The sequence below is a fragment of the Mugil cephalus genome, chromosome 6 (assembly GCF_022458985.1).
Source record: "Mugil cephalus isolate CIBA_MC_2020 chromosome 6, CIBA_Mcephalus_1.1, whole genome shotgun sequence".
NCBI lineage: Eukaryota > Metazoa > Chordata > Actinopteri > Mugiliformes > Mugilidae > Mugil > Mugil cephalus.
This window is the reverse complement of record NC_061775.1, coordinates 9,329,310-9,356,061: the sequence shown is the minus strand read 5'-3', so window position 1 is coordinate 9,356,061 and position 26,752 is coordinate 9,329,310. Positions and strand designations below refer to the sequence as shown.

The 26,752-nt window shown below is 44.8% G+C and overlaps 1 protein-coding gene across 12 annotated transcripts in view; it reads right to left on the bottom strand.

Moving 5' to 3' along the window:
• dab1a (DAB adaptor protein 1a) overlaps nt 1-26,752 on the bottom strand; it is a 193,031-nt gene that overhangs the window by 39,700 nt on the left and 126,579 nt on the right. For 11 of the 12 annotated variants that reach the window (XM_047586880.1, XM_047586878.1, XM_047586881.1 and 8 more), the window contains one exon: nt 3,997-4,282. In XM_047586880.1, the coding sequence (XP_047442836.1) occupies nt 3,997-4,066 (70 nt within the window). In that variant the 5' untranslated portion in view covers nt 4,067-4,282. Of the gene's footprint in view, nt 1-3,996; nt 4,283-7,465; nt 7,566-26,752 lie in introns of those variants that run through there. The other variant, XM_047586877.1, reaches the window with a different exon arrangement.

The window sequence follows — 26,752 nt, the reverse complement described above, 5'->3', positions numbered from 1 at the left end:
CGGCAGTTATCTCTAAATATAGTTTAGTGCTAGAAAAGCCACGTTTGGAAAGTGTGTGTCACTATCTGCTAGTGAGTGTCGTTTTTGCCTTCCATCCCCCAGTAGCCACTATTGGCCTCCTCTGACAACCACAACAGCAGACAGCCAATTCAATTCAATCTCTGTCTGATTGGAGGGAACAGATCTGATTACCTCTCATAGAAGGCGCGCACACACACACACACACACACACACACACACATACCACACACACACACACCACACACACACTCAAAATGCCGTTGTTTGTGCTCTAAGATTCCCCAGGGAAAGATATCAGAGTAAATGGCTGCTGTGATTGTGCCAGATAGACTGGATGTGTGCATAATATCCACACGAAGAAGATAATGTGTTTGCTAATCGCACACCAGAGACGAGCAAACACACACCCACACACAGCCACACACACACAAACACAAAGGCTAACAGCTGCGCAGCTATAACCCTTAACCACTCTTTTCATGCCACTGGCTGCCAGCTACAGTGTGGGGATGCCGTCCCACGCACCCTCCACCCAATCCCACTGTCAGGGAGTCGAGATTTCTCAGAGTTGTCACGACAGTTGACTGCGAGTGTTGACGGCGGCGGAAATTGTTAAAATAATTTTCCGAGTCACCTCGTGAAAGAGAGACAGGCATCGGCGAATGTTTTATTTGAACATTTAAAGGTGTTTTAACAGAACAGAAGCGGTTTAGAAATCAACAACATTCAAATGATCCAAGTGATGTTTGGTCAACCTCAAATGTTCATTCATAATCCTGAGAATGTCCAAACACAGCAACATGAATACGGGCAGAATGCCAGCGTCGCAGATATCAGTACCAGTTTATCCGCGAGCAGGGATTCCTCTATTTAGAGTTTCATTTAGTTTTGTCAGAATAGATGCGCTATAGAAACACTGTTGACAATTTGTTTCCCAGCCATTATATAACTGAGATAAATTGGAGCACCGTTAAACAGCCCCACAGTCTCTCAGCCAGCTTGTTAGCAGACTGATCTTTGTACCCTGTTTTGACAAGAAACCACACATCTTGTGGAGGGTGAAGCATGCGTTCAGCAACCGTTCCCTAACAGCTTAAGGTAATCTGTAATTATATTAATTACACTACATTACACTGAATGCAGTGTTGTTTCAATGTCAGAATGATTTGCTCGCGCGCTGAAAGTGGGAAATGCGATTCAAAGACTCCCCAGAGTAAGGCATCCATGGTTCATCATACTTCATTAGCAAGGTGGGCGCTGACATGTAAAAGTTTTAAATGGAGACAGAACTCAGCAGCTCGGAGCTTCACAAATGTCAAATTGTCTTGCTGTTGTAATTTGACATTTACATAGAAGTGCTTGTACTGGCAGGCTGTCAACTCTGTGGTTTATTGATAATGAAGAATATCAAAATGTGTTTCTTTTTAAAAAGCTAAACAGTTATACTAATTAACAAGCGTTCACTCGAGGCGTTTGAAGTTTGCTCATCCCCTTAGTGTCGAGGAACAGAGGAAAATAAGACATCCCTTACAAACCCACAAGTAGTAGTAGCAGAGGCGAGAGGGAGAGGAAACCAGTGAGGATGTCCTGATACTGATAGCAGTGTTTTTATCAGGTCCGACAATGTGCTCGTGCTCTTCTACTTGTACGCATAAAACAACTGAGCTCCAAATGACAAGCTCACTGCTCACCAGTGGACACTTATAGAGGCTGTTTGAGGAGTTACACGGAAAACTGAGCTCCTGTCATCTGTCTTCAGGACAACTTTAGAAATCAAAGCGGGGTGGAGAGGTGGGCAGATGTAATCTCTTTGGTGATTATTAAGGGCCATTGTAGTTTAAGAATTCAGTTTGACCAATAATAGTGACTATTTCATTGTCTGATGAAGCACAAAGCTACAGTTATTATGCTCAGGTCGTGCAATGCTAAAGGCCAATGGTTATCTCTACCTCACAATGGTAATTCAATAAAACCTTTCTACCGGGGAAAAGAGTACTCTTAGAAAAATGTCCCTTTGAACTCTCATAAAGCATAAGTGTGCACATGAAAAATTTTTTAAAAAACAACACAAGTGTGCACAGAGACCTACACCAACGCACAGATGAAGAGAGCAAACACCTGTGATTAATGTGCGACGCGTAGCACTGCCATAGTCTTTTTCATTACATTCCTCTCCACAACACTGTGAAACAAAGGCCTGAGATTAAAGAGCTCTCATTCACATTGACTCATTAGTTTCTCACTCTCCTCTCTCTCCATGATCAGTCTCTCCTCTGTGCTTCGCTTATCCAGGACAAGGTCATTTAGGAGCCTGAGGAGTGCGAGGAGGATGAGGCTGGGAAAGGGAGAGGAAGGGTATTAAAGGCGTGAGGGGCTATCCTGCTGGGGCTTTTCACAACAGCAACCTCACCATTTACACACTAATGACAGTCGCCCGTTTTCATTCAGACTCAGCCGCGGCAGAGACGGAAACCGGGGCTGGGGCCGGGCGTGCCGCACAAACACGTTCGGGTTTCAGGTCATGCCTGTTGCTTGTGTGAGGTATACTGTACGATTGCATTTGACTTTCATCACCCTGCTGAGTGAGTGTGTGTGCATGTATGTGTGCATGTGCGCATCTGTCTGGAAGGATGACCCAGATCACAGGAGAGATGGATGCACCCCGAGCTCGATGAGTCTGTAGCTGAGCACATTCTATGTCCCATTTGAAAAATAAAAAAAAAAAAAAAGGATGCAGATAGAGACGAGCCGTAAGGTAACGTGTGTGTGTCTGCATGTGTGTGTGTATGTGTGTGAGAGAGAGAGAGAGAGAAAGAGAGAGAAAACCCACAAGTCTCAGTGCTGAAGGCAAACCATTCATCTTCCCTCTCATATGCTCTTCTGGGCTTCAATCCCAGTCCCTGTGTGCGCGTGTGTGAGAGTGTGTGTGCGTGTGTGTGCGCGTGTGTGTGCATGTCTCCCAAATATGGAGAGCAGTCTGAATGATGAACATGATCTCCATTGCAGCAGAACAATAGTGTTTCTAAATAGGACATGAGAGGCATTCAGCCTTCCCTCACACTCTGTGTACGGGGGAACTGACGCTTGTTTGCAGGGGCTGAGGTGCACCGCGCGCAACGAGGCATCTGCTGCAGGTGATAGCGACGGCGTGCGCGCGCGCTTCTGTGTCGTCGCACGCGTCCATTAAGCGCCGCTCCCGACGGCGTCCGGACTTTTGGCCGCATCAATCAGATGCTTATTCAGAGAACGCCAGGCGTCACTCTCGCAGCAGGGCAGGTGGCACCGAGCAGCTGGGCGGCCGCCGCCGGCCTGGCCCCTGGCATCACCTCTGCTCTGAGATCGCCCAGGCTTGCTCTCGCGCACCTGCTAGCTACCTGCCTCTGGAGCTTTTCACACCTGGATGTTTTCGCTTCTCGCAGAACGGCACACCCCGCGCACCTGTTTGGTTGCGACCTACTCTAGCGTGATACCCCCCCCCCGCCCCCCCGCATCTGTTAATTAGCTATGAACAAAGGCAGCCCCGCATTCTGTTGTCTAAGCCAAAATACCGTCAACAGATAGGCCGAACGAGTTGTGAGTCCACTGTTTATAACCAGTGCAAAGCAACACATTGTGGAAAGCTCAACTGTCTTCCCTCCACCCGTCCTAACAGGTGATGGTTTGGCACGAACACCGGGGGCCCCCCTTCACACAGAAGACATTTTGACGTGTTACAGTGGGGAAATCACCCCTGTAAATAACAAAATTAATGACAGCTGAATTCTATTAAGCTGCCACGATTTCAAGGCGCTGGTATTATGCATGCCGCCTATCATGTGACAACTGTGCTTCTTCTACTTTCAGTCAAACTGTCTGCTGTGAAACAGGAGAATAGCAAATGAAATGATCTATTTACCCAATGAGTATAAGAATAAGAAAATTAATTGTCATTAGTATTCAGCAACTTCACAACTGCACAACACGTGCGGCGCTTACCTTTCCTCTTGGAGTCCCGTCTGATGCTGCTGGGCCTGACCGCTGGCTGTAGCTCTGTCTCTGTTGACATCCTCAGGCTCCTCCTGGGCTAGACTCCGCTCCGCTTGGCTCAGCTGGGAGATCCGCTGGGCTCCGAGGGTCCAGTTCACAGCGTCAGTGCCGGCTGTGCGTGTGTGGGCGCCGGGTGTGTGCGTGGAGGCGCCAGGTGTGTGTGTGGGCACACAGGCTCATGGGAGAGGGACGGGCTTTAGCCCTGACACAACATCCCACATACACCCAAAGAGAGCTGGGGGGGGAGAAAGAGAAAGGAAGAGAAAGGTTTGCTTCAGAAAAGGTTGCGCTCACTCTTGGCAGGCGAAAACCTAGCAAGAGTTCTCAGCGGGCATGAGAATGAGCTTGTTTCTGCTGTGACTTGAGTTGATGTTGCCCATGGTAACAGACTAAAGAGACCTGCGCTGCACTGTGCTTTCTGTCAATAATGTGCCTCAGCAACAACATTTCTTGAGGAAGAATCCCACCTCTCTGTTCCACTTGGAAAAAATTAGATTAGAACACGTCTTAAAGACACTAATAATGTAACGTCATTTGAGTTTTAAAAATCCTGTGCAACTACAATCTGATCATTTTTTTGGATTCATTTATTCACGGATTTTGTGCTAACACTTGCAATCTGCAGTATTTCCATCAAAGAAAAAGTCAGGCAACTGTACAGACAGATTATCTAGACTGATCAACATTCAAATGCGATTTCCTCTGAACTTGAATCCTTCAATGCAAAGTCAAACCAGGCACACACTGTAAATACAGTTTATGTGAGAATTGTGATTCAAATAAGACGTTACGCAATAATTTTACCATTTGGTGCTTTTATTTTTCCAAGTACTGTTAACTGATGTTTTTATCCTCAGCAGCAATAAAGACAACTCAAACGAACTAAACCCAGGTTTTATTAATTTCTTCTTACTACAACCGTACAAGTTGTCCTCCCTGGGCCCTGTCCAGTGCATGACCGGCCCTCCTGGCTCCAGCACTCTGCCCTTTCTTCCCATCTGCCCATCTGCCACTGCTTTATTCTCAAGTGTTGACTGGCAATGACGACCATAAACTAAGAGCCAAAAACACTCTAACCCTGCCTTGTGAAAACACACACATTTACATGCACAGACAAACGCAGAAAAGCTCCTTTCTTACTCTCGGGGTACAAAGACAGCAGGAGACAGCTGCAAGTTGACGTGCTACATAATGAATCCGACTACCTCCCGAGCTGCTTTTCACCTCTTAGACTATCAGCCCTGACCTTCCTTTCCTCCGCCATCTCCGTCTAACAGTGGCTGAGTGCAGATCCGAACAAAACTAAAAGATTGGTGCTTCTTGAGGAAGAGGGAAATCTCTCTTATTCTCTTCCTCCCTCTCTCCACGGTGTTTCTGTGTGAATAGGAGGCCCCTGTAAGCCTCGGGCGAGAACAGATGAATTGAGAGGCTTTTAATTTGCTGCAGACAGAACAGAACAGAGTCCATTTAATTCTGCCAGCAGAGGCCATGTCGGCAAAATGCTGACAATATTCTTTATCTGGTCCAAACACACTGGAAAAGTGTGAGTCACTCCAATTACAGGCATTATCAGCAGCACTGTTCCACCAAATGGATGGAGAGAGAGTGAGCATGAAGGGAGAGGGGTTATAGGGAAGAGAAATGAACAGAGTGGAAAGAAAGTGAGGGGTGAGGGAGCATAGAGTGGGTGAGTAAGATAATGAGCGAGGGGTAAAAGGGGAGAAAAAAAAGCCAGAGGAAGTAAAATCAGAACAGAAAGGATGGAGTTTGAGTGGCTTCGGCTCTAACCCTGAATATGTCCCCGTCTGTCCCTCACCTCGCTCTCCTTTTTGTTCTCCGAATTCGCGCTCCTCCTTCTAACCGGGAAGTCTTTCAGGCAGCATCTGGAGCATGTGTTTAAGAAAGGGAGCCTGTTAATCCTCAAACTAGAGGCAACCTAGAAACCGCGTCACCCCCTCCCAGAAAAAGCTTCTATTCTACAGCTACAAAGAACCTAATTCAAAGAGTTGTTCCTGTAGTTTTACACTGAGGGCACATCCAAAAGTATATCGAGAATAAGACTGTGAAATGAGCTCAGAGTTACGGCTCTGTCTGCAGAATGAACCCAGTGAGAGGAAAACTCACTTATTTGAAGAAGTCCAAACCATCCAACCACTGCGAGCAAAACAGCCGCTAGTTCACGGGTGAAAATGAGCAAGAAACAAGAGCCTGAGACTGAAAATGAAAAATGTGCTGCAGCGCCGCTCTCCAGACATCTCTGAGGCTCCAGACATACGGTTGCTTCTCTGGAGACTCGGTGAAGAGTTCTACTTCTAAAGCTACAGTCCCTGGAGGAGAGAACAAGCTAATTTCTCACAAAAAAAAAAAAAAAAAGCTGTTCGTGTCTAGCTCTAGCTCTACGTATCCCCCGCCTCGTGCGCGCACAGATAAAGTGAAGGAAAGAGCAGCGCCATAAAAAGCCATCGCGAACGCTGTAGTGGAGGTTTGACCTGGAATCAGTGCACAGTCTAAATGTAGCAGCAGAGCGGGATGTGAACATGGCTTAGTGTGTCTGGATTTAGACGGCAATCTGAAGCCATACCAGAGGAGACACGGAGTGGAGGCAAGGAGGAGAAGGGAATGAGCAGCAAATTGGACGTCCGCAAATCGGGCACTGCCAACAGGCGCGGGTGGGTGATGCGAAGATCTGTGTGTGTGTTTCCCCGTATGTGTGTGTGCGCCTGTTTTACCAGGACACTGCCAACAAGAGCTTAATGCCCAGAATCATCTGCAGCTACAGTAAAGTCTGCCAGGAGAACGGAAAGAAAAAAAGAAAGGAAATGCGAGAAGGGGGTTCTGGCCCTCTATCCTCCTCCCCTTTCTCCCACCTCCCACTCTCTCAGGGTAATTGTGTTCCGTCCATCAGGCTCAGAGTTAGATTAGTGGCTCCACTCATCCAGCTCTCCTGCCATCTCAATAATGAATAATCACAGAGACCACCTCTACGCTACCTTTCACACTGCTTGTGCTCCGTCCATTCCCACACGCACAGGAGCACACACAGCACCGTTGAATCCGTCCCTACCATCGAACGCCACCTTTGACACCACCGCGTTTCAGTTCTTATCAGTGGCATGTTTCTCCTCTGAGCTGCACTCGTTGATGAATAGCCACATGCGCGCTAAACATTAGCCCATGTTACATGTTGCCACGTTTCGGATGATTCAGTGGTACATGAACAATGTTTCTCTAAACTGTCTTAACAAACAGACAAAATCAGGCGGGGTTTTAGAGACCCAAATGGATACATTAAGCTCGAAATGTCAACTGAAAGAGCACAGGAGCAGGGCAAAGAGAGAAATAAATGTCAACACATGTTCCATCAAAAAACAAAAACAAACCAAAAAAAACCCCTAAAAACTAGGGATATAAAACATACCCGTTTTTGAGCTGTAGATAATATATAGTGTAGTAGCCACTCCACTCCAGCAGTCCAACCAGCTCAGAAAGAGACAAGAGAACAGTGAAGAGTGACGCAGAGAGCGACGGAAAAGAACAGGGTAAAAGATCAACAGAGGTTGGAGGGCGTGACTTTGGGGGAATGAGATAATGCAAAGACGGTGACTATTAGACGGGACACAAAGATAAAAATATTATAAAACAATATGCTGAGAACATCAGTGTAGGTTGAAGTTCAGTGTCATGCCTCAATAACTGACGCATATCTCCGCACTTTGTCCTAAACTCAACAATAAAACTGCAGTGACCTAAATCTCACTTAAGATAAAACAATAGGAGCATGGGTTAAGTCACTGACTGGATTGTGGGTCAACTTTTTCTGTTAATGATTGATCTTAACTATCCATTAACCACAGGAAACTCTACTTCTAATATGCATTGCTTGAACTTGAAATGTCATTTTATCAAGACAAAATTGGACAAGTTACTTAATTGATGAGAAAATTAATTGCTGATGTCTTTGATAATCAATGAATCCGTCATCATTCACTTACAAATGCTAAACATTTCCTGGTCGCAGCTTTTCTAGTGTGAGAGTCTGCCCATTGCCTTGTCTTAGGTAAGAGGAAATGATAATATATGGGATGTGGGAAATGTGTCATCTCATCTTCTACCACCGCTTACCCTCACTAGGGTCATTGGGGTTGCTGGAGTCTTTCCCAGCAGTCATCGGGCGAGAGGCGGGGTACACCCTGGACAGGTCGCCAGTTCATCACAGGGCCAACACAAATAGGCAAACACCTATGGGCAATTTGGAATCACCAGTCGACCTAATGGGCATGTCTTTGGAGGGTGGGAGGAAACCAGAGTACCCGGAGCAACTCCAGCCAGAAAAGCCTGAGTCATGTAGGAAATGTGATGAAGTATTTTCAAAATTTTCTAACTATACTGAATAATCTTTGGGTCCAACTATAATCTAAAAATAGACTCAACAGCATTGCCGGAGAGACGAGGAAAACACGGAGGTTCCTGTTAGACCAAACTACCAACACGAAAAAGGAAGAACCCGACTAATTCTGAAACCACCGAAACTCTTATACACAGTGAAGCTTTAACAGTACAAAAGCTGAACATGGGCAAGGTTTTGAACAATTCAAAATCCCTTGTACACCTCGGCATTGTGCTTAAAGGAGGAGGTGTTGAGAAGCAGGGACTCAATATGGGGCAGTGCAGTTATCACCAGCTGAGACGCAATTCAGCTCAACACACCACAGCACAGCTAAAGCATGACATCGCAGGCCTTTGACACAAAGGGCATTTCTAACAGATCTAAAAAAAAAAAAAAAAAAACATGTGGCTGATGGCTGGAAGAAAAATAAAAATGAAAACTGTGACTTCAACAGTGGTCATATCTACACCACATACAGGACAAACCACTCCTCAGAAGTGTTATTGCAGCTGTCGTGGGGATAAAGCACCAGCTCCTGCAGCCATCCTGGACTCCTGTAAAAACAACAGTGCATCTAGTTCAGCAGGCAGTCAGCCAGGCTACCAGCCAGGACAAGAGCACACTGCAGGGAGACAACGCTGGATCCTGAGCCGCTACAAGTACCTCAAATGTCTCCCTGTCTGCCTGAATGACTAGAAGGAACATTCAGCAGAGGCCTCATCAGGAAAAGGTAAACATACTACGGGCACACACGGTTTTTCCACCCACAATCCCCTGACAGAAATAGGATAACCCCACAAGATGACAGACATACACGTGCGGCTCTCACTTTAACAAAAACACATGCGCACATGCACTTAAAACACACACACACACACACGCACACACACATCATCTTCACCTAACCTATTTACAGACGCAGGGCTGTAGATATCAAAGCGCTGCGCTCTCTTTGGGGAATTCCTCCTTTCTCATGTTTTAAGGGGAAATAGATGAAAACAAGTCTCGTTCTCCCTGCACCTCCCCAGTGTACGTGAGTGTGTACGTGTCTTCTCTGCCTTGTTAATGTGCTAAAATGTAAATCGCGTCCCGCTCAACAATGTGTGTAGCGCTGTCTTTTTTTCATGCGGAGAAGCTGCAGCAGCTTTGCTGACAGTTTGTGGGTTTGCCTTTTATTAACAATCCCACACTCTGATTCTTCGCTGCCTCCTTTAACCCCATGGCGATATTCTACTACAACAACCTGCATCGTTCCTTTACTGTGTATGCATCAGCGTATTACCACATTTGTTGGAGTCCAAATTGACTTTAGGACGTGATCCCGACACACTAAACTAACATGAAAGAACTACCGGTAACAAGGTGCCAGCACCTGGATGAAGAAAGCTGCATGAACACACTGCACAGACTACTTTTCTACAGAGTTGACCTCTCCTGAATCATGCTGCTTCATTGATCTTCATGTTTTCCTTTATAGATGATCATGCCATTGTGAGAATATTTGTTTGTTCTGAACAAATGTTTCTGAACGATCAGACTGCGTCCGTTTCATTGGGTCTCTGAGCTGAACAGCCGATTACGGTGATCTCTCTGAACGACAGAGATCAACAAGTGGCAACAAGGACACACGCCCTGAACTAGGGTCACAGACATTTATCGACTGGTCGACCGTGTTGCCTTGTGCAATTTATGTTTTGATTGAGTTCTGCTGCAGCCTGTCTCCTGTTCACGTCTAATGGTGTATCACTGTAGATGGCCTTCACACAACTAGAACTGCTGCAAATTATTCCTCTTCTCCAACACGAAGCAACATGTGAAGGTAGAACTGGAGCTCTGTTCTCTCCTCTATATGTATGCTTGTAGTTGACAGACATAGGCAAATGTCAGCCATATGATAAGGGATATTGAGGATTTACACACAGAGCACAGTACAAACACAGACCAGAGCCTCTGACCACCGGCTCCCTGACCCTTCAGAACAAAATAAATACATCTCATCTCATCTTCTTCTACTGCTTATCCTCACTAGGATCGGGGGCTTGCTGGAGCCCGGGTGCCATTGCAAGTCTATCGCACGGCTAACACATAGGCAAACAACCATTCACACTCACACCTTGGGTCAATTTAGAGTCACCAATTAACCTAAACCCTAAATTAAATCCAGAAAGGCCCAGGTTGGACTCAAACCCGGACCTTCTTGCTGGAGGCATCACTGCTAACCACAGAGCCATTGTGTCATAATAAACAGAATTTAATTTAATTTTGTGCATATGAATGAGTAAATAAATTGTGTACAGGGAAAGAAAGAGGGCACAATACAGAAGCAGACAGGAGGTTTTTGTAAATGGAGTTTGAGAAATGATCCATGACTCTTGGCTTAACAATGACAACATCATTTGGAGTTTGGCCTGTTGAAGCCGGTTTCTCCCCAGCAGCTCTGAAGCCAGGGGTCGCTCTATTCTCTACAAAATCACAATCACCGAGCTACAGTCCATTGTGACGCTGGCCTGGTGAAAATGTCCACTCAACATGATTTAGATCGTCCACAGCCCCTCTGGACCCACATCAGGAGAGCCTAAAGTGAGTGATGGATTCACTACATCTGCGGAGTGGAAGAGAAGAGATGAGGATTCTGGCGCATAAAAATAGAGCCAGAGCCTGCTGGAGCAGAAGACTGAGGCTTAATGAGGGATGCAATCATCAATTATTCAAAACACTTAATCATGGTGTAGGACGGTGCTGTTGCACAAACAGACACATGCACACGCGCACACAGACAAACGAACCACTGGCTTCTAATACGGTTCCTCTAAAGGCAGACGCAGACAGAGAGATGGATGAAAAGGGGAATAAAGATATGGGATTACTGTTGCTTCACTCGGAGTCCCTCCAGTATCTTTTGGCAAGGGATTATGGTAATTACATCAGTAATCTCAATAATCGTTCATTGATTAATTGGCATCAGTAATTTAATCAAATATATTCACTAGTGACGCAGAAGCAGAGGAATGTGCTGTTTCACTACAGATTTGCTGTAGCCACTACGTGGATTTTGCTGCGTGTGACAGGTCGTTACTGAAGCAAAAAGTTGGGTTTAGTTCTCTATCTGAGGAGCATGCTAATGCTTCACCTAGAACGCTGAACAGAAGCGGGAGCAGCTGTTTGGTTGGTGAAGGTTTGGAGCTGAGAGTCAGAGAGCAGCACTGTAGCCGCTAACACTGCTGACAGTCAGGACCAGCACGAGCCTCCCTACAAAAGTTTTAAAAGGTGATTAACAACACTCCCCGGCTTTGAATAGAAATACATTTTAGCGGTGGCAGTAAATACTGAAAAACGTCCTAACTTATAAAGCTGGTGCAACAGTGTTCGTGGACATCTGTTCCAGCCGAGCAGCTGTTTGCAGCAGCTGGACCAACGCTAGCCGCAATGAACAATGTCCAAGTCACTGCCATCGTGTAGGTATTATATTTGTATTATTTACGGCATAAAGGGTAAACTCATTAAGCCTGAAGCCGACTGTAAGAAGTTTGAGGAAGCCAAAGTTCTAAACTTATTCAATAATATTACAAAGCTGCTACTGAACTGATAAATGGGTCCAACAGATCCAATCTAAGATATTTATGCCCTTCAATGAAGATGTGAAGCTGTGCATCTGTTTGTTGTTTGACTGCTGATTTCTTGTGACAAAAGGGAAATAAAGGGAGCGATGGGTATGACATACAACACAAATTCCAAATGCGACCAAAACAAGACATCTGGCATATTCCAGTCAAAGGTCTCTGTCCGTTTGCACCTGATGGATTCATTCAATAGATATTAAATGTATCATCAAATAGAGCTCACCATTAACATTATCATGATCATAAACTTCTATCAGTTACCTTCTTTCAGTCATGGTGGACCACTAATTAGTGATACAGTCTCAAGTGCATTCCACTCAGTGACGTATGTAGTTGGGTTTATCATTTAGTACCACATATTTGATCAGTACTAGCATGTCAAAATAAAAGTACTGCATGAGGACTCATCTATGGCCAATGGCTGACCCCAAAATGTGAGTGGTGTTTGGTGGTGGTGGAGAGGATGTTGGCGTGGATCGGTCTGTCCCAGAGCAGCTGTGACTATTGAGGTAGTTTACCACCACCAGGCTGCGACTGTGTGAACAGATGAATAATGTATCTAATGTAAAGCGACTTAGTAAAGCGAGTGTGTATGGTAAATCTACGATAAATATTATTATTTTATTATTATTTTAACACCATTTAACGACTGTAATTACGTCTGGTTAACTTAAATAAGCTTGTAGAGGACAAGGCAAATTGTGTCCCTAGTCCTAAAGTAATTGAGTTAACTAGAAGTCTTGGGGCATGTACTCAATACCAGCTAAGATGAAATTATTTAAAAATATCCATGCAAAGTGTTATATCAATTTTTTACACTGAGCCAGCACATAATTTGTTAGAGTGTGGAGCTGTTTTGGCTACACGCCAAAAAGGGCATAAGTAGTAAATTAGGCGTGGTCATAATGATATGGCTCATCCGTAAGGTGTAAATTCTTCTAAAACAGAGTTGTTTGGTTCGGTCTACAATGTCTAGAGAAGGGCGAAGGCTGGATGGAAGGAGAGCAGAGAACGGAGAGAGTTAAAGAAGCTAAGAAATCTTTTGGCTAAACCTTCAACTGTGACATCCCCAAACTTCTTTACTTGCAAGCCCCTGGCACGCAGCTCACATCATCCAGCAGCTTGTACCGAGACGCACATCTGCAGGAGCCCATGGGTGAACTTTATCGATGACTACAGATTGTGCGCTGCGGAGGAAGAAACAGATTCTCCACCTTCCGCTCGGAGCCCAGTATAAGCACGGAGGGAAAGTCTATGTTCCGTCAGCCCCCTCAGCCCCTGGGAGAAGCTCCCGAGGGAGTACATCTTCTCTCCAGGCCCTCTCGTTGCTTCTTGCCACCAGTGTCCATCAGTCAGGCGCAGCTCCTGCCTCCTGCCCTTGTGTGTAATCACCCACGCACACTGTCACAGCTGCCTGCCCTTGCAGTTAAAACAGACAGGCAAACCAAATCAATCTTTACAGAGTGTCCATGTTTAATAAGGCCCTGTTGTTTCTTATGGACTCTGACAACCTGAGCAGCCAGCGCGACTCCTCACGTGGGAGTAAGTACAGCTCCAGTGCCCTACACGTACAGCAGGCTGGATGTTCTTCTGCCTTGATATTTATTTCTTGTGCTAGCTGGCCGTCCCTGCGCTTTCTCTCACGAAGACAGACACGCACACATCGGAGCCCAGATAAAACATACCGCACCCTCTGATGTCATCTTGGGAGTGAATCACCACGGGATTGGCATACTTAGGACGCGATTAGCATAATTTCCATTTTTGAATTCCAAACTCTTTGAACTATATGCAAACATTCTCAGCCACACACATGAGCACATGCGCACACTATAGCGCAAACACACAAATCTCCCGCTGCGTGTGAAGTCTGTGAAAGTTCCTAGAGGTGAAACTTTCTGCCAGCTCTTGAAATAAACCCTTTTAGCACCCTATGGTCTATTGGACTGCTGGTCTGTCTGCACTCTCATGGAGAGTGGAGGGGCTATTGGCATTCACTTCCCCGTGGGGCTCTGAGTCAATACAAACCTCTTAAAACTCAGAAAATGCAGTGTGTGCTTCAAGCGTGCGACTGTTTGCATGTGTGTACGCGAGACAGAGGGAGAGATAGAGAGGGGAGACAAGTTAAAATTCAATAGTTATTTTTCCACCGGTGGGCCGTCATCTGAATGACGTCATTTGTTTCAGACGTGCATCAGTTGTAAATGCACGGTGGGAGTACGCAGGTGCACACGTGGCGTCGGTGCAGCACGTCCGGGCTTGTGTGTGCTCACCCGTGTGCATGCGTATGTGTATGTGGTGCAGGTAATGATGGTGCGCTTAAGCAGAGTCCCACCCCAGCCTCTCAGCGCCATCCATCATAGTGTAGCTGCTAATGATACCAATGCATACACCCGCCCAAGGGGGAGAGGTGTGAGGAGAGTAAAAAGGGGGACAAGGATAGAAGGGGAGAAGATAGGGAGAGAGACGAACAGGAAAAAATAGTTGGTCGAGAGGAGGCGGACGCAATTAAAGAGAAAGGATAAGAATGTTCCTATTATTTTAGTAATGTATGCTGGGTTACATAAAGATCACTGTGTGGCAAATGAAGCTAATTTGAATATGCATTTGAGAGAGAATGGGGGAAGAAGCGGTGGGAGAAGGGAGAGTGTGCTGTTAGAGAAAAGGCAACCAGCATGAAGAGGGAAGGAAATGTGCTGTCACAGGCTGAGGAGTGGAAGACTATCCGTGTGACTGGAATAGGCAATCTGATTCTCCCTCTCCACCTCCTCCTCCTCCCAGCTCTCTCAAACACACACAGTGCACACACACACAACACTGTCCACCACCAAACACACTGAAAAGCCAAGGCTGGCAGTGTGTGTGTGCCCCGCGCGAGCTGCGCCGCCGCATCTATGTGGATTAATAATACAGCCGGTGGATGCGCTTTGTTCAATATGACCTCCCAGGAATAAAACAGGAGCCTGCACTTCTGGAGATTGCTTTTTATCTTGAATGATGGCTTTAAAGATAATTCCAAAACTCCCCTCTGTCTTTGAAATGGAGGGAATCAAAATTTAAACAGTACCGCCGAAGAGGAGTATTCATATTTCAAACATTTTTGTAAGGGACTCTAGCAATACTCTGAAAAAAAAAAAAAAACACTGCTAGCCTAAACTGGGCTTTCAAAGTCTCACTGATATGATGTGGCCAAACGCAGAAGGACGTCTACATTTGTGAACGTCTCTAAATGTCATGTTCAGTTAGTTACTGGACAAGACAGGGAAGGTTTTTACAGAAAGAATAAATGAGAGGAAAAAAATGTCTAATACAATCAACACTTTTATAAGAAGTTTGAAAAAAAAAAAACATAAAAAGAACCATAAATTTTCTCTGTTCTCTTCAAAAACCATCATCTAATACTAACGTTTGATGTCTAAGACCTAATTAAAACACGACCCAGATGAAACTGTTTACTTTGGAGTCAAATTTTCATGGGAAATTGGTATTTCTCCGAGCACCTTGAGCCCATTCACAACTGAGCTCGATCAGTCACGAGAGCCACCGTGAGAGAAAAGGCTGGAACACTTCATTCTTCCTTCTCATCTTATTCCCAAGACACACTGTCGTCTTCACTTCCTGGAGCGAGATGAAGACCAGAGGGGCTGTGAAATTAGCCTATCTGATGCCTCCAATGGCGAAATAATATGAATGCGAATATGCTAATAGACAGCAGATTAAGATACGTAGCTGGGGGCACAGGCACATCTGCACACACACTCTTTTTTTTTAATGCGCACACACTCACACAGACTAAAACCTTTTATTCTATGATTACAGGGAACAAAATGATAATGGTAGATCTTGGGAGCAGGTAGAGAGCTGTGGAGAATGTTGCAGTGTCTTTGATGAGGATACAGGTAATGAAGAGGATTACCTCTTAGGTGGAGCTGAATCAAAAGGAGAGATAAAAAAAGATGCAGGTGTGTGCAAGTGCGTTTAATGATATACAGAGAACAGAGAGAGAGAGAGACTGCTCCAGGCAAACAGCACAGGTAAGGAAATCCCTCCCTTCCACCCCCCTTCCACCTCACACCACCTCCGCCGAGCTCTCTCCTCTCTTCCTCGACCTCCTTTAACATTTACCCATGAAAAATATCATTCCTCCCTTTCCTTTGTGCCTGCTCCTCCGCGTTCCTGTCCCTGTCTGACTGCTCATCTTTCTTCATTGCTCTGCCTGCCTCTCCCAGGGCTTGCCATCTGTACAGTAACAGGTGCGCTGTGTATGTGACTGATGTGTTTGTTACCTGTAGCGCTGCCTGCAGCCACAGCCTGCACGGAGAAGCAGCAGCCTCTACCTATCTGGCTCCTGACCTGCTAGCTACCGCTCTGCTCGCTTTCCCTTTCTCCTCCTCCTGCGACTCCTTCAGACGGCGGCAGGATGAGGAGCGGAGCAGGAGACGAGCGGCGTAATGAGTCACGGAGGCAGCGGCAAGCTGTCATGTATTTGTATACGCGTTTGAATGCCGCTTTACCAGCCGCGCTGTGCCGGAGCGTTTCCTGTGGTAGAATTGTGGTAATTAGTCCCACTAGTGTCTGGGCGTGCGTGTACATGTGAGCACATATGGGTGTGAGCACATATGGGTGTGTGTGTGTGTGTGTGTGTGTGTGTGTGTGTGTGTGTGTGTGTGTGTGTGTGCGTGTGCGTGTGTGTGTGTGGTGCACCAGCTCATCTCATTAGTCTCACAGGTGAGTGATTAAATGCTCTGCCACACCTGGAAGAATTCCTCCTATCCTACATCCCTCCCATTTCTGCTGTTGTCTTAATTCACAACACACACACACTAAGAAACACACATTAAGACTTAGAGACACACCTCAGGGTCTTATTCAGACATAGAGTGTGTAACTTTGCTGGGCCCATCTGTCTATTAAGTGATGACGTCAATAGCCTACTCAAAGATTGTGGTTCACAATGTATATGACAGGGTTTAGTTCAATCTCCCCAAACCGTCAAATGTTTAGGACATAAATGCAGCACCTTCTGTGAGACTGGTTTGGATAGAGCTGCGACTCTGAATTAATATGTACTATCTAGTAAAAAGTGGTTGCAGCTGCGTGCCCCCAAAAAAGGAGGAAGAAGTGTTTTTACCTTTCTCACAGGCTGCATCAAAGATGTAATTTAAACTTAGTTCGCACTGGAAGCTTTAATTAATGCCCATGGTGAGCGCTGGGGATGTTCGGCCCAGCTCTCACCAGAGGGTTCTCTAATAAATGCTCACATGGTTTTCATAATTTATTAGCCACCTATTTTATATGGTCCAACTAAAGCAGCTCTGGTTATTGCGTTTTTCTAAGAAATATTTCCTTATCTTTTCCACTGCACTGCAACAGAAACACTTCTTCTTCTTTTCTTTTCTTTTTTTTCTTTTTTACAGTGTAATCCCTTCACAGCTCAATATTGGCTCATCCTCTGTAATTTTAGCCCTGTGTTACTTTGGCCTTTACATTAATGTGACAGTATTTAATTCAGACCTTAAAAAGTGTCAGTCTCAAACAAGGGTTAAACACAGTATCACTAAATGAGGCAGCACAGTGATCGGCCTATGACCCCCTGATTCAATTATAGGAAATATCTTGAATTTCAATGTTAACACTGGGCGTCTGTGACAACATCCCCATTAAAAATCACATGTTAGTGACACGCTAGTGTTTCTATAGTAGGAGGAGCTAATGCAACAGACTCACCTGTGCTCGGATCGAAAGTAAAAGTCACCACTCACAGCAATAGACACTGCCAAAAAGACATTTCCATGAATGGTGCATGTCCAACAGAGTCTTGTAACAAACTGAAATACACACTGAGTGGTAGAGACTGATGTAAGAAGCTGTGAGGAAAGGGAAGGAGAAGGATCAGGAAGGAATCACTGAGGCTGGGTGATTTAAGGGCTGGAAATCAGATGAGCAGAGCAATAGGTACCCAAGCTTATGGTTAATTATGTATAGTCATAGTTGGAGGCAGCATGTTGTACAAAAATACCACAGAGGAAGAAGGAGCCCCACTGAGTCAGTCATTTAATATACCATACAGACATTCACAGCAGTAGAAAGGCAGTCATATGGTCAGTGGTATGGGCCTGCCGCAATATTATTATAGCATGTGTGTCCCTGAGGGCTTTCATGTGATAGATGTAGGTAATAAATTGCAGAGGTCAATCCACTCTGGTGAAGAGGTCCACACTCATGGAAGGCCACCTGATAGACAACAGGCTTCAAATATTCCCTTCAGCGCACATTTCCATTCATTCCTCCAGCCTCCGTTTATCAGACAGGGGATCATTAAATTGTCCTCTCCAGAGAGGTCTGGTCCAAGGCAGCGTGTGAGGATCACAGTAAGAACTCATTTGAGGGGCGATTTACAGCAAAGGCCAAGGTAAGAGTGTGTTTTCTCCAGGCGAGAGCAGAGTCTCCAGGTTAGGAGAGAAAGGCGCTGACTCTGGCTCTAAAAACCCATCAGACACCCACACAAACACATGGAGGCGCATGCACGAGCCAGGTGGCTGGGTGCAGGTGAAGGCCGGGCGAGGAGCGCCGGGCAGGCCGCGTAAGCAACTCTTACGACTAATAACAGAGCAGAAATCACTGAGGCAGACCGGGGCCCACACAAGCATTTCTCACCTCACTTCTCTCCATCTCTCACTTCCTGCTGCTCCTTCATTCCTGCCTCTGACATTCGCTTCTTATCCAACTTTTTTGACTCGGTCACTTTATTTTAAAAATGCACTTTTCTTTTTTTTTCTTTTAGCAAACTTTTAATGCTATTTTTTTTCCTCTCGTCCATTTTCTTACATCTCACCAGAAGGACACACACTTTTAATGGCTGCTGTAGCAGCACTGAACTAGCTCTCTGGTCTTCACATTCGTAACATCACGAGAAAATACAAGAAGTGGAGATAACAGCCTCTCCTAACTTTAGAAGTAAAATGTACAGTACAGCTGCTGGTACCAGCTTCCACTATAGACTGAAGCACTGCAAAGCTGGAAAGTGCTGAAAAGAAAAAAAACTGTGTTGTGAACTCTTTTAAATCATACACGCAATAATGTGGTTCAGTCTTCCACAACACATTATCGACTGCTAAAATGAGTCCTGGCGAAATATTCAGTGTCAGTGTCAGTTTCGTGTTTGATTGAAACCATCATTTAACCTTGCAGTTTTTAGATCATGCTCATTAATCCTGCTTTATGCACCCGCACACACTCACAGAGTGAGCTTAGCGTCATGGCTGCATGGGTGGTCTTTTAACATCCTCGTTCCCAAAAATGATTTATCATACGTGATTATCATACAGCCCTCAGACTACTATGGATAGAGATGAGTCGTAATCTGAAAGCATATCCAGCTAATTACAAGCTGCCTATCTTAATGCTAATATATAGAGAGCGGTTGGGAGGATGTGTGTGTGACAGAGAAGGAGAGAAAGACAGTGAGGTCTCGGCCTGGGGGTAAAGGAGTCATCAAACACACAATCAGACTGAAAAAAATTAAATAAAATCATCAACTCTTCAGTTTTATGTTCTTTCATCATCTCAAGGTGTGTATTTGTATGTGTATTTGGGAGAGGGTGTGTTCGTGTGTGTGTGTGTGTGTGTGTGTGTGTGTGTGTGTGTGTGCAAGTACAAGCCCAGCAGTCCAGCAGAGTGTGTCAGTCTGGTAGATGCTCAGTGGAACTCGATCAAGGAGAACAAATGACCTAAGAGCAGATGATTGAATCCTCCATTCATCCTTAAAGAAGGTCCCTGACTGAACTCTGGACACTTCACACACACCTCACACACACACAAACATGAACACAGCTACTGGTAATACTGCTAGATTTTTATTAATTACCTAGAAGATGCTTCCAGCTCAACGATCCGTGGATGCGTCATGTAAAAAAATTCTAAGCCAGTTTATGAACAACAACACTCTAAAGCTCGTAGAGTCAGTTATTCTTTCATCCACACGAGAAGGACAAATCGCTGCAGACTAAAACTAAAATCCGGCTTAGGAAACTGTCGTATTCGTCTCAGCGGACCAGTGAAATCTGGAGTTAAACTCGACAGGCAGAGAAAAGGACTGCAGCGTTTCCATGTTCCTTCAGGATTAACAGGTGACTGTTTGCCACAGATTTCACCATAAGAACTTGATAAGCTGATAAAGTATCAAAGCTCCTCACTACAAGATTTGTTTTGGGCTCTTCAGCCTGTACTGGTAGTCATTTAACGTGGCATGAATCATCAGCCTCTGCCTTTTATAAATGAATAATACAGCTGTATTCTCATTTCCTTTAAATGCTTAATAAATGCATGCTAAACACACAGCTCCATCTAAAGCACAAAGCTGCACTAACAGGTTCAGAGCTGGAAATTCCTACAGTTAAGTGAGGACTGCTTAGTTTTCATGTGTATTTATGTGACTGAGACTCAAATCCTCTTACACGACTGCCTGTAAACAACATTTAATAGTGGAGGAACGGCAAATTCTGGCACAGGACGGATATGGGTTAGATCATTGGGAGGGTGCTAGCTGTGTGTGTATGAGGGCATGGACAACGTTAAACCATACAGTATGTAATAATAATATATTTTATAGAGGTGCATCAAGTTAAATGATGCATTAGTGCATCATTTGGTATTGCGATGGCAACAATAAAGAAAGCATTGCAGTCCAAAGCCACAGCAGTGAGCCGTCATTTCAGAGATAACAAATAATGTAATAGCTGCTTAAATCACTGTAAATGTGAATATTCTTTTAAAATATAATCCAGGTGGGAGGGCCACTGATGATAAGTTTGAGAAGAAGCACTGCGCATACAGTGATTTTATCTTTGTGCATCCGTCTACGAGTTTCCAGAAGGTCACAGTGGGAATTATCTCCACCTGCCGTTGTAGCTGATAAGACACGAGCCGTATCGCTGTGTCCAGAAATAAAAGTCGAGGAGGAGCCAGCTCACAAGTTCTGTCAATGACCTCTGCTGAGACTGACTGGGGCTCAGATTTGGGATAACGCAACTGTTAATGCTACTGTAGCTGCAGTCGTGGTTGTGCTTTAAATGTGCAATTCTGGCTTTGATGTTTATATCAAAGAGGGGCAAAGAAGAACTAATTAATGGGCACCACGAATGTCGCGAATACGTAAAGAAGTGAAATAACCCAGTATACAAAAAGCCAAACAAGAAAATCTTTGAATGAGACGTTTTATTCTACCGAGTTCAATCTAGTTTAATGCATTCTGCTCATGTATTCATAATCTGGCCTCTGTCACTGTCAGTCTCTCTAGTGGCCAAAGCGACTGACCTCTGCGAGACAGGTCCGGAAAATGGCCTATGAAGAAAGTGAGTGGAAATATCACAGACTGCATTTAATATTCTCTGCTCACCTCTCTAAACGTGTGGCGCTGTGAGAGGGGCCCAAAGTGTGTGTGTCTGTGTGTGTGTGTGTGTGTGTGTGTGTGTGTGTGTGTGTGTGGCGCAGAGGGAGGCAAATGGGACGAGCAAAGAGAAGAGTGCCATGTGTCCAGGATCACGTTTTCTATGCGTGTCCTTACGTGAGAGGGTTAAAGACGGGGGGACATGAAGCGGAGGCCGAGCAGAGAAAAGGCCACACACGGCTCTGCAGCACTGACACTGAGAAACCTCCGTTGTTACTCAACTCAGCCTTAACCTCCTCTCAGCTTCTATACATTTACGCCTCAGTTCGTATTCTTCTCATACATGCTGTCTGTTAACCTGCTAGCAGAACAAAGAAAACTGGCATGATTTAAACTTGTTTTCTTATGAAGTAGTATTTATAACACTAACGGAAAAGGGTATGTAAAAGATTGATTGCACGTAGAGCACAAGGTGAAAAGACATAAAAACTGTAAAACTGAAGCCTCTGAGGTTTCTCACCGTTACATGCAGCATGATAAAAAACCATTTTGATCATTTTTATGTTTCTACCTTAATTGAAACTTAACTTGGTTTATGGCTTGAGCAGGTTTCATGACCCATGGAACCACATAAAACTCCACTCTGCGACCACAAAAGTGCTTTCATGACACTGAAGTGCTGAGCGCTGCGAGCTGAGTTTGTACATGTGTGAAAATGCAGGAGGAGGTGAATGCGCGTCGTGGATGGTGACAATGACACTTTTACATGGACTAATAAGTTCATTAATCAGAGCAAAAAAGCCTCATGAAACCACCCCAGTCAGAACAAGCTGCTGTGATCGGAAGCAATTTTAATTTTTCTTTGGACTTTTCATAATCTGTTCAGTGGAGAAATATTTACAGCATTTTTAATAGCATTAATAACCACAACTGTTTCATTCTCGCTAGAAAAAATACATTGATTCTGTGGACGTGTGATTATGGGAGGCCCAATACTATGGTGGTAGAAAAACACTGAGTTGCTGAAAGAAGTGTTCGTAAAGATGAAAAAACTTACAACGCTGCACTATTCAATGTTCAGCTTTAAGCTGAAATCAGAAGAAAACACAACGATCTGAACAGGGTTGGAGAAATATAGTCCGTGCAGTCAGAGATGGTCTGTTTTTGAAACTTTGTCCTAAAGAGTGTCAGGGAGGAAACTTGTGATATGGTTTTGGCCCAGAGATAGCTCTTCTCTCTTAGACTCTCACGGCCTTCGTTTCATCCGCTTAAATAAATGCATGGCCACAAGGTCACGTAACCACTGGCGATGAGGAATTTAATTACCAGCGCCTTGTCTTTCAAAATCAAAAATCAAAATCTTCTCCTGCCACACTATACATAAACACACTGTAAAGACATAAGACGGGGGGTGATGACGGACAGTGAATTGTGGCTAATCTTTTCAGACAGAGAGAGTAAAGGAGAGACAAAGGGGAGAATCATGGGACGGTTAAAAATTCATTAGTGAGCAGCAGCAGGGGAGCGCGGATGGAGAGAAATCATGGGAGACACAAAAGAGAGAAAGAAAGGGGCGGTACAAAGAGTAAATACTCTGAGGAAAACATCTCTCCATCCCTGTCTTTGTCTGCTTCTTCCTCTAACTTTGTTGCAGTCTCAGGGCGAGTGTGGAAGTCAGTGGAGCTGATCCACGGGGAAGAGGAGCTCGCGACCCCCGCCAACAGCAAAACTGAAAAAAGGCCCGCTCCGGTCCTCTCCCCCTGCAACACATGCATTCATTATCTATTGTACCGAGTGAATGAAGAATATTGTACAAAAGCAAGCATCTCTGCTTCCTTTGTACATGATTCTATAAAAGGCAAAGAGCGCAAATGAAAATGTAATTTGTGATTCTTTGTTTGCCGCTTTCTCTGCAGCACCCAAAATGTCACAAGGATCATGTAATACTGCTGGGGTCTGCTGAGGCATGACAGGGGGCACCGCACATTATTGGTGTGTGTGGGTGTGTGTGTGGATCTGTGTGTGTGTGTGGTTTGAGGGAGGGAGGGGGCGGTCAGGGATCTCGACTTCTGGGGAAATTAGAGTGTAAGGCGCTGAATTAATTGAACTGTTAATGTGCTGTGACTCCACCTTGGTGCATGGCGTTGTGTGTGCGCGTGTGTGTGTGTGTGTGTACGTCTCCTCTAAAGTGCTTTTGTTTGCTGTGAAAACTCATTAACAAAGAGAACACCTTTGTGGTTTCACCCCGAAGTGGCACTCACCAGAGGAAGAAAGGGGACAGACGAGTATGGCAGCACGAGGGAAATGGACTAGATGTGATAATGAAGACGTGAAATATTACTGATTATGTGAATACAGGCAGGAAAACAAGCTCGAGAGTCTTAGATCTATAATCAACGGCTCATCTGAAACAAGAAGATCCCTGAAGCTACGCTACAGGCGGGGAGACGGAGAGAGGTGGAGGGAAGTATAGCAAGGCTGAGAAAAGCAGAGACCAAGATAGAGAAACACTCAAAAAAAGAAGACAGCAACGATCTATTATAAGTCTCCATGTCTTCAATGGCAAAATAAAATCAATTATTATGGTTGTCCAGTTATTTTCAGTCTGACATTAAAAGCAGGATGGAAAATGTAAATATGCAAAAAGGTTTGAAGATTTAGAGAGTAACGTGGTACACCTTGGACTTCAGCATCCGTTGTGCGCTCTGGAATTTCCACACACATTTGATTATACTTGCAATTCGTGCTCAGTGCTTCCCCCGCAAACAAGAAATAGGTTGGAACTCTGTGCAAACATTTTGTTCATCTAATTATCAAACTGCAGAATCGTGCTCTTGAGTTGTAAAGGTAGAGCATGCCAAACCCACACAGCAGTCTTTCTGTGGTCAAATTTAAGTGTGTGTGTCTGTGTGTGTGTGTGCAAGCGGTTATTGTGTCTACAGACACTAATCCCAGGTTTGGACAGATTGCGAGTGTTTTAAGAAGATTATAGATTACAGACTGCGGAAGAAGATTAGCTGGCAGCTTGATCTGCACCTCTGGATGGACGACGCTGCTCTTTCACAGCCGCTCAGTGAATGAGTGCGTAATGTGCTTTAGTGTGCCTGTTTGTATTCGAGAGGTAATCATGATTGGTGGTAATGACGGTTTTGTGCACGCACTGTGTCTTCAGACGGAGACGTGTGTTTGTGTAAATATTGATTCGCCCGACGCAAACGCACTTCCTTCGCAGTAAATGAATGCCAAGAAATAGGGTACTTACAGTACATACGCGCGTGGTCCCAGTGGGCTGCAGACATATTCGCGATGCCAATTATATCTGAGAGAATGTCACACGTGCACATATACACTCACACAGGAAGCGGATCAATGGAAAGGGCAGCCAGCCAAGAGTCAGTCAATTCTCCGTCTTTTCTCTCTGTGTAACGGAGGAAGCCCTACTGGAAAAATACCAATACTTAACATGTTACAAGAGCAAGTGTAAATTTTACTGGGATTTCTTCCTGCCTTTCTATTTCTGTCCCTAAAGTGTAGCATTTCCTCCGTTTGATGGTGGTTTAAGGGAGGATATGAGGAGGTTACAGTAAAGTGCTGCATCATCTCGGCCTCACACTGAGGAGAAGTCAAGCCTGGTTCAATTACAAGTCAGAGCCGCTCTGTACACTGGACTAAACTTAGAGAAGTGAGGTGTGGAAAGGTGGCAAAAGGTGGCGGTGGAAAGTGAAAAATAATGGCTGCATGTTGTGATGGCAGACAAAACCTCTTTTAGTCTGAGGGAGGGGGTGGGGGGGCTGTTGGGGCTTTTCAACTAACAGAGAACACTGTTCTGTTCTCATGTGAACTTCCAGGCATTTCAACCAAAAATAAGGTGGGTTATAACTGAAACTATTGATTGCAAACGAGATCCAGACATCAGTCACATCTGAACTGGAATCATGAGGACATCTGCACCGTGAGCTGGCGTGTGCTAAACCCACGCAAACATCAAAAACAGAGAAGAACTTGTCATCCAAAGAAACTCAACCTTTCACGTCTAAATGTGTACCTGCTGCATTTAAGCACAAGTTAATATTAGGGATGTCCCTGTCAAGATTTTTTAGCTCCTCCATCCGATGCCAATCACTTGAGAGTGAGTATCGCCCGATCTGATCTTAAATAAACAAAATCACCTCGATGTGAGATTTCATGTGTTCCCCAACAGATGGTGAAAACCTGCGTTCTGTGCGACAGAAATGTGCCGGTCATCCAACTACTCAGTGCTCAGTGTTTGTTGTTGATGTTTTGACGCAGTCTTTCCCTAAGTGGACTCAATGGATTCTGTTGTGATTTGGTGGCAAATCATATTGAATTATGATCCCCAGTCATTTACAAATTGCCGTCTGACTGACTTAATTTTCCAGATTAAAGTAGTTGCATCTTTTGGGAAAACCAACAGTCATGAAAACAGAAGCAGTTTCGTTTTCTTTGGTTTGTTTCAGACGTAAAACAAATAACTGCAAAAAATCCGGTTTGGCTGGAGTCCGATCAAATCATATCAAAATTTCCTGAATTAGTTGTTATCGGGATCCCGGAACGGGACATCTCTAGTTTGAAGGCTCCACTTCGAAAAGCAAAACTTGCTGAAGAGTAGATGCAGGCCTAGTGTAGCTAAGAAACAACTGGACTGAACTGTGGATCTGGTTCTGCAGTTAAAGTATTTTACTATTTCAGGGCATTTTTGGTTTCCTAAAAAAACTGTTGCATGACGTGACCTTGTTTCATGTTTGTTGAAAAAGTGAGCTCTGCTGTGGCGAAACATGGATTGCATTTCCACAACGACTCCCCTTTGAACTGAACGCCTTTAAAATGTAATTTAAGAACATCAGTAGGAGGTTTCACCGATACAAAAAAAGCCGTAGCTCACCTAATGAAAGTGTCCAATAAAAAACAAACAAGTACAGAATGAGAGTGAACTGGCCCAAAGGAAAAGCAATCTGAATTTGAAATGTAGCTGTTTTTGCCAAGTTCGATATAAAGTAGACGAACAGTCAGACATTCCCCCGGGGCTTCCAGTTCAAACAGGGAAACAAAACACTGAAGGCGGGGGGACTTAAATTTGAGTTATCTTCATGCACAATTTAATTCTGGTACAGCTGCCTGCTCATTGTTTTCACCAGCTCATTTAAAGAATTGTCAAGCAGGTAACTTGAATAGGCTGTCAATTTATTGTAGCGATGAACTGTATCCATAGCAACAAGTGTCACTGGGGGGCCTCGACAAAAGAGGCAAACGGTGAGGTTACAGCCACCATATGAGAAGAATTAGACCAAT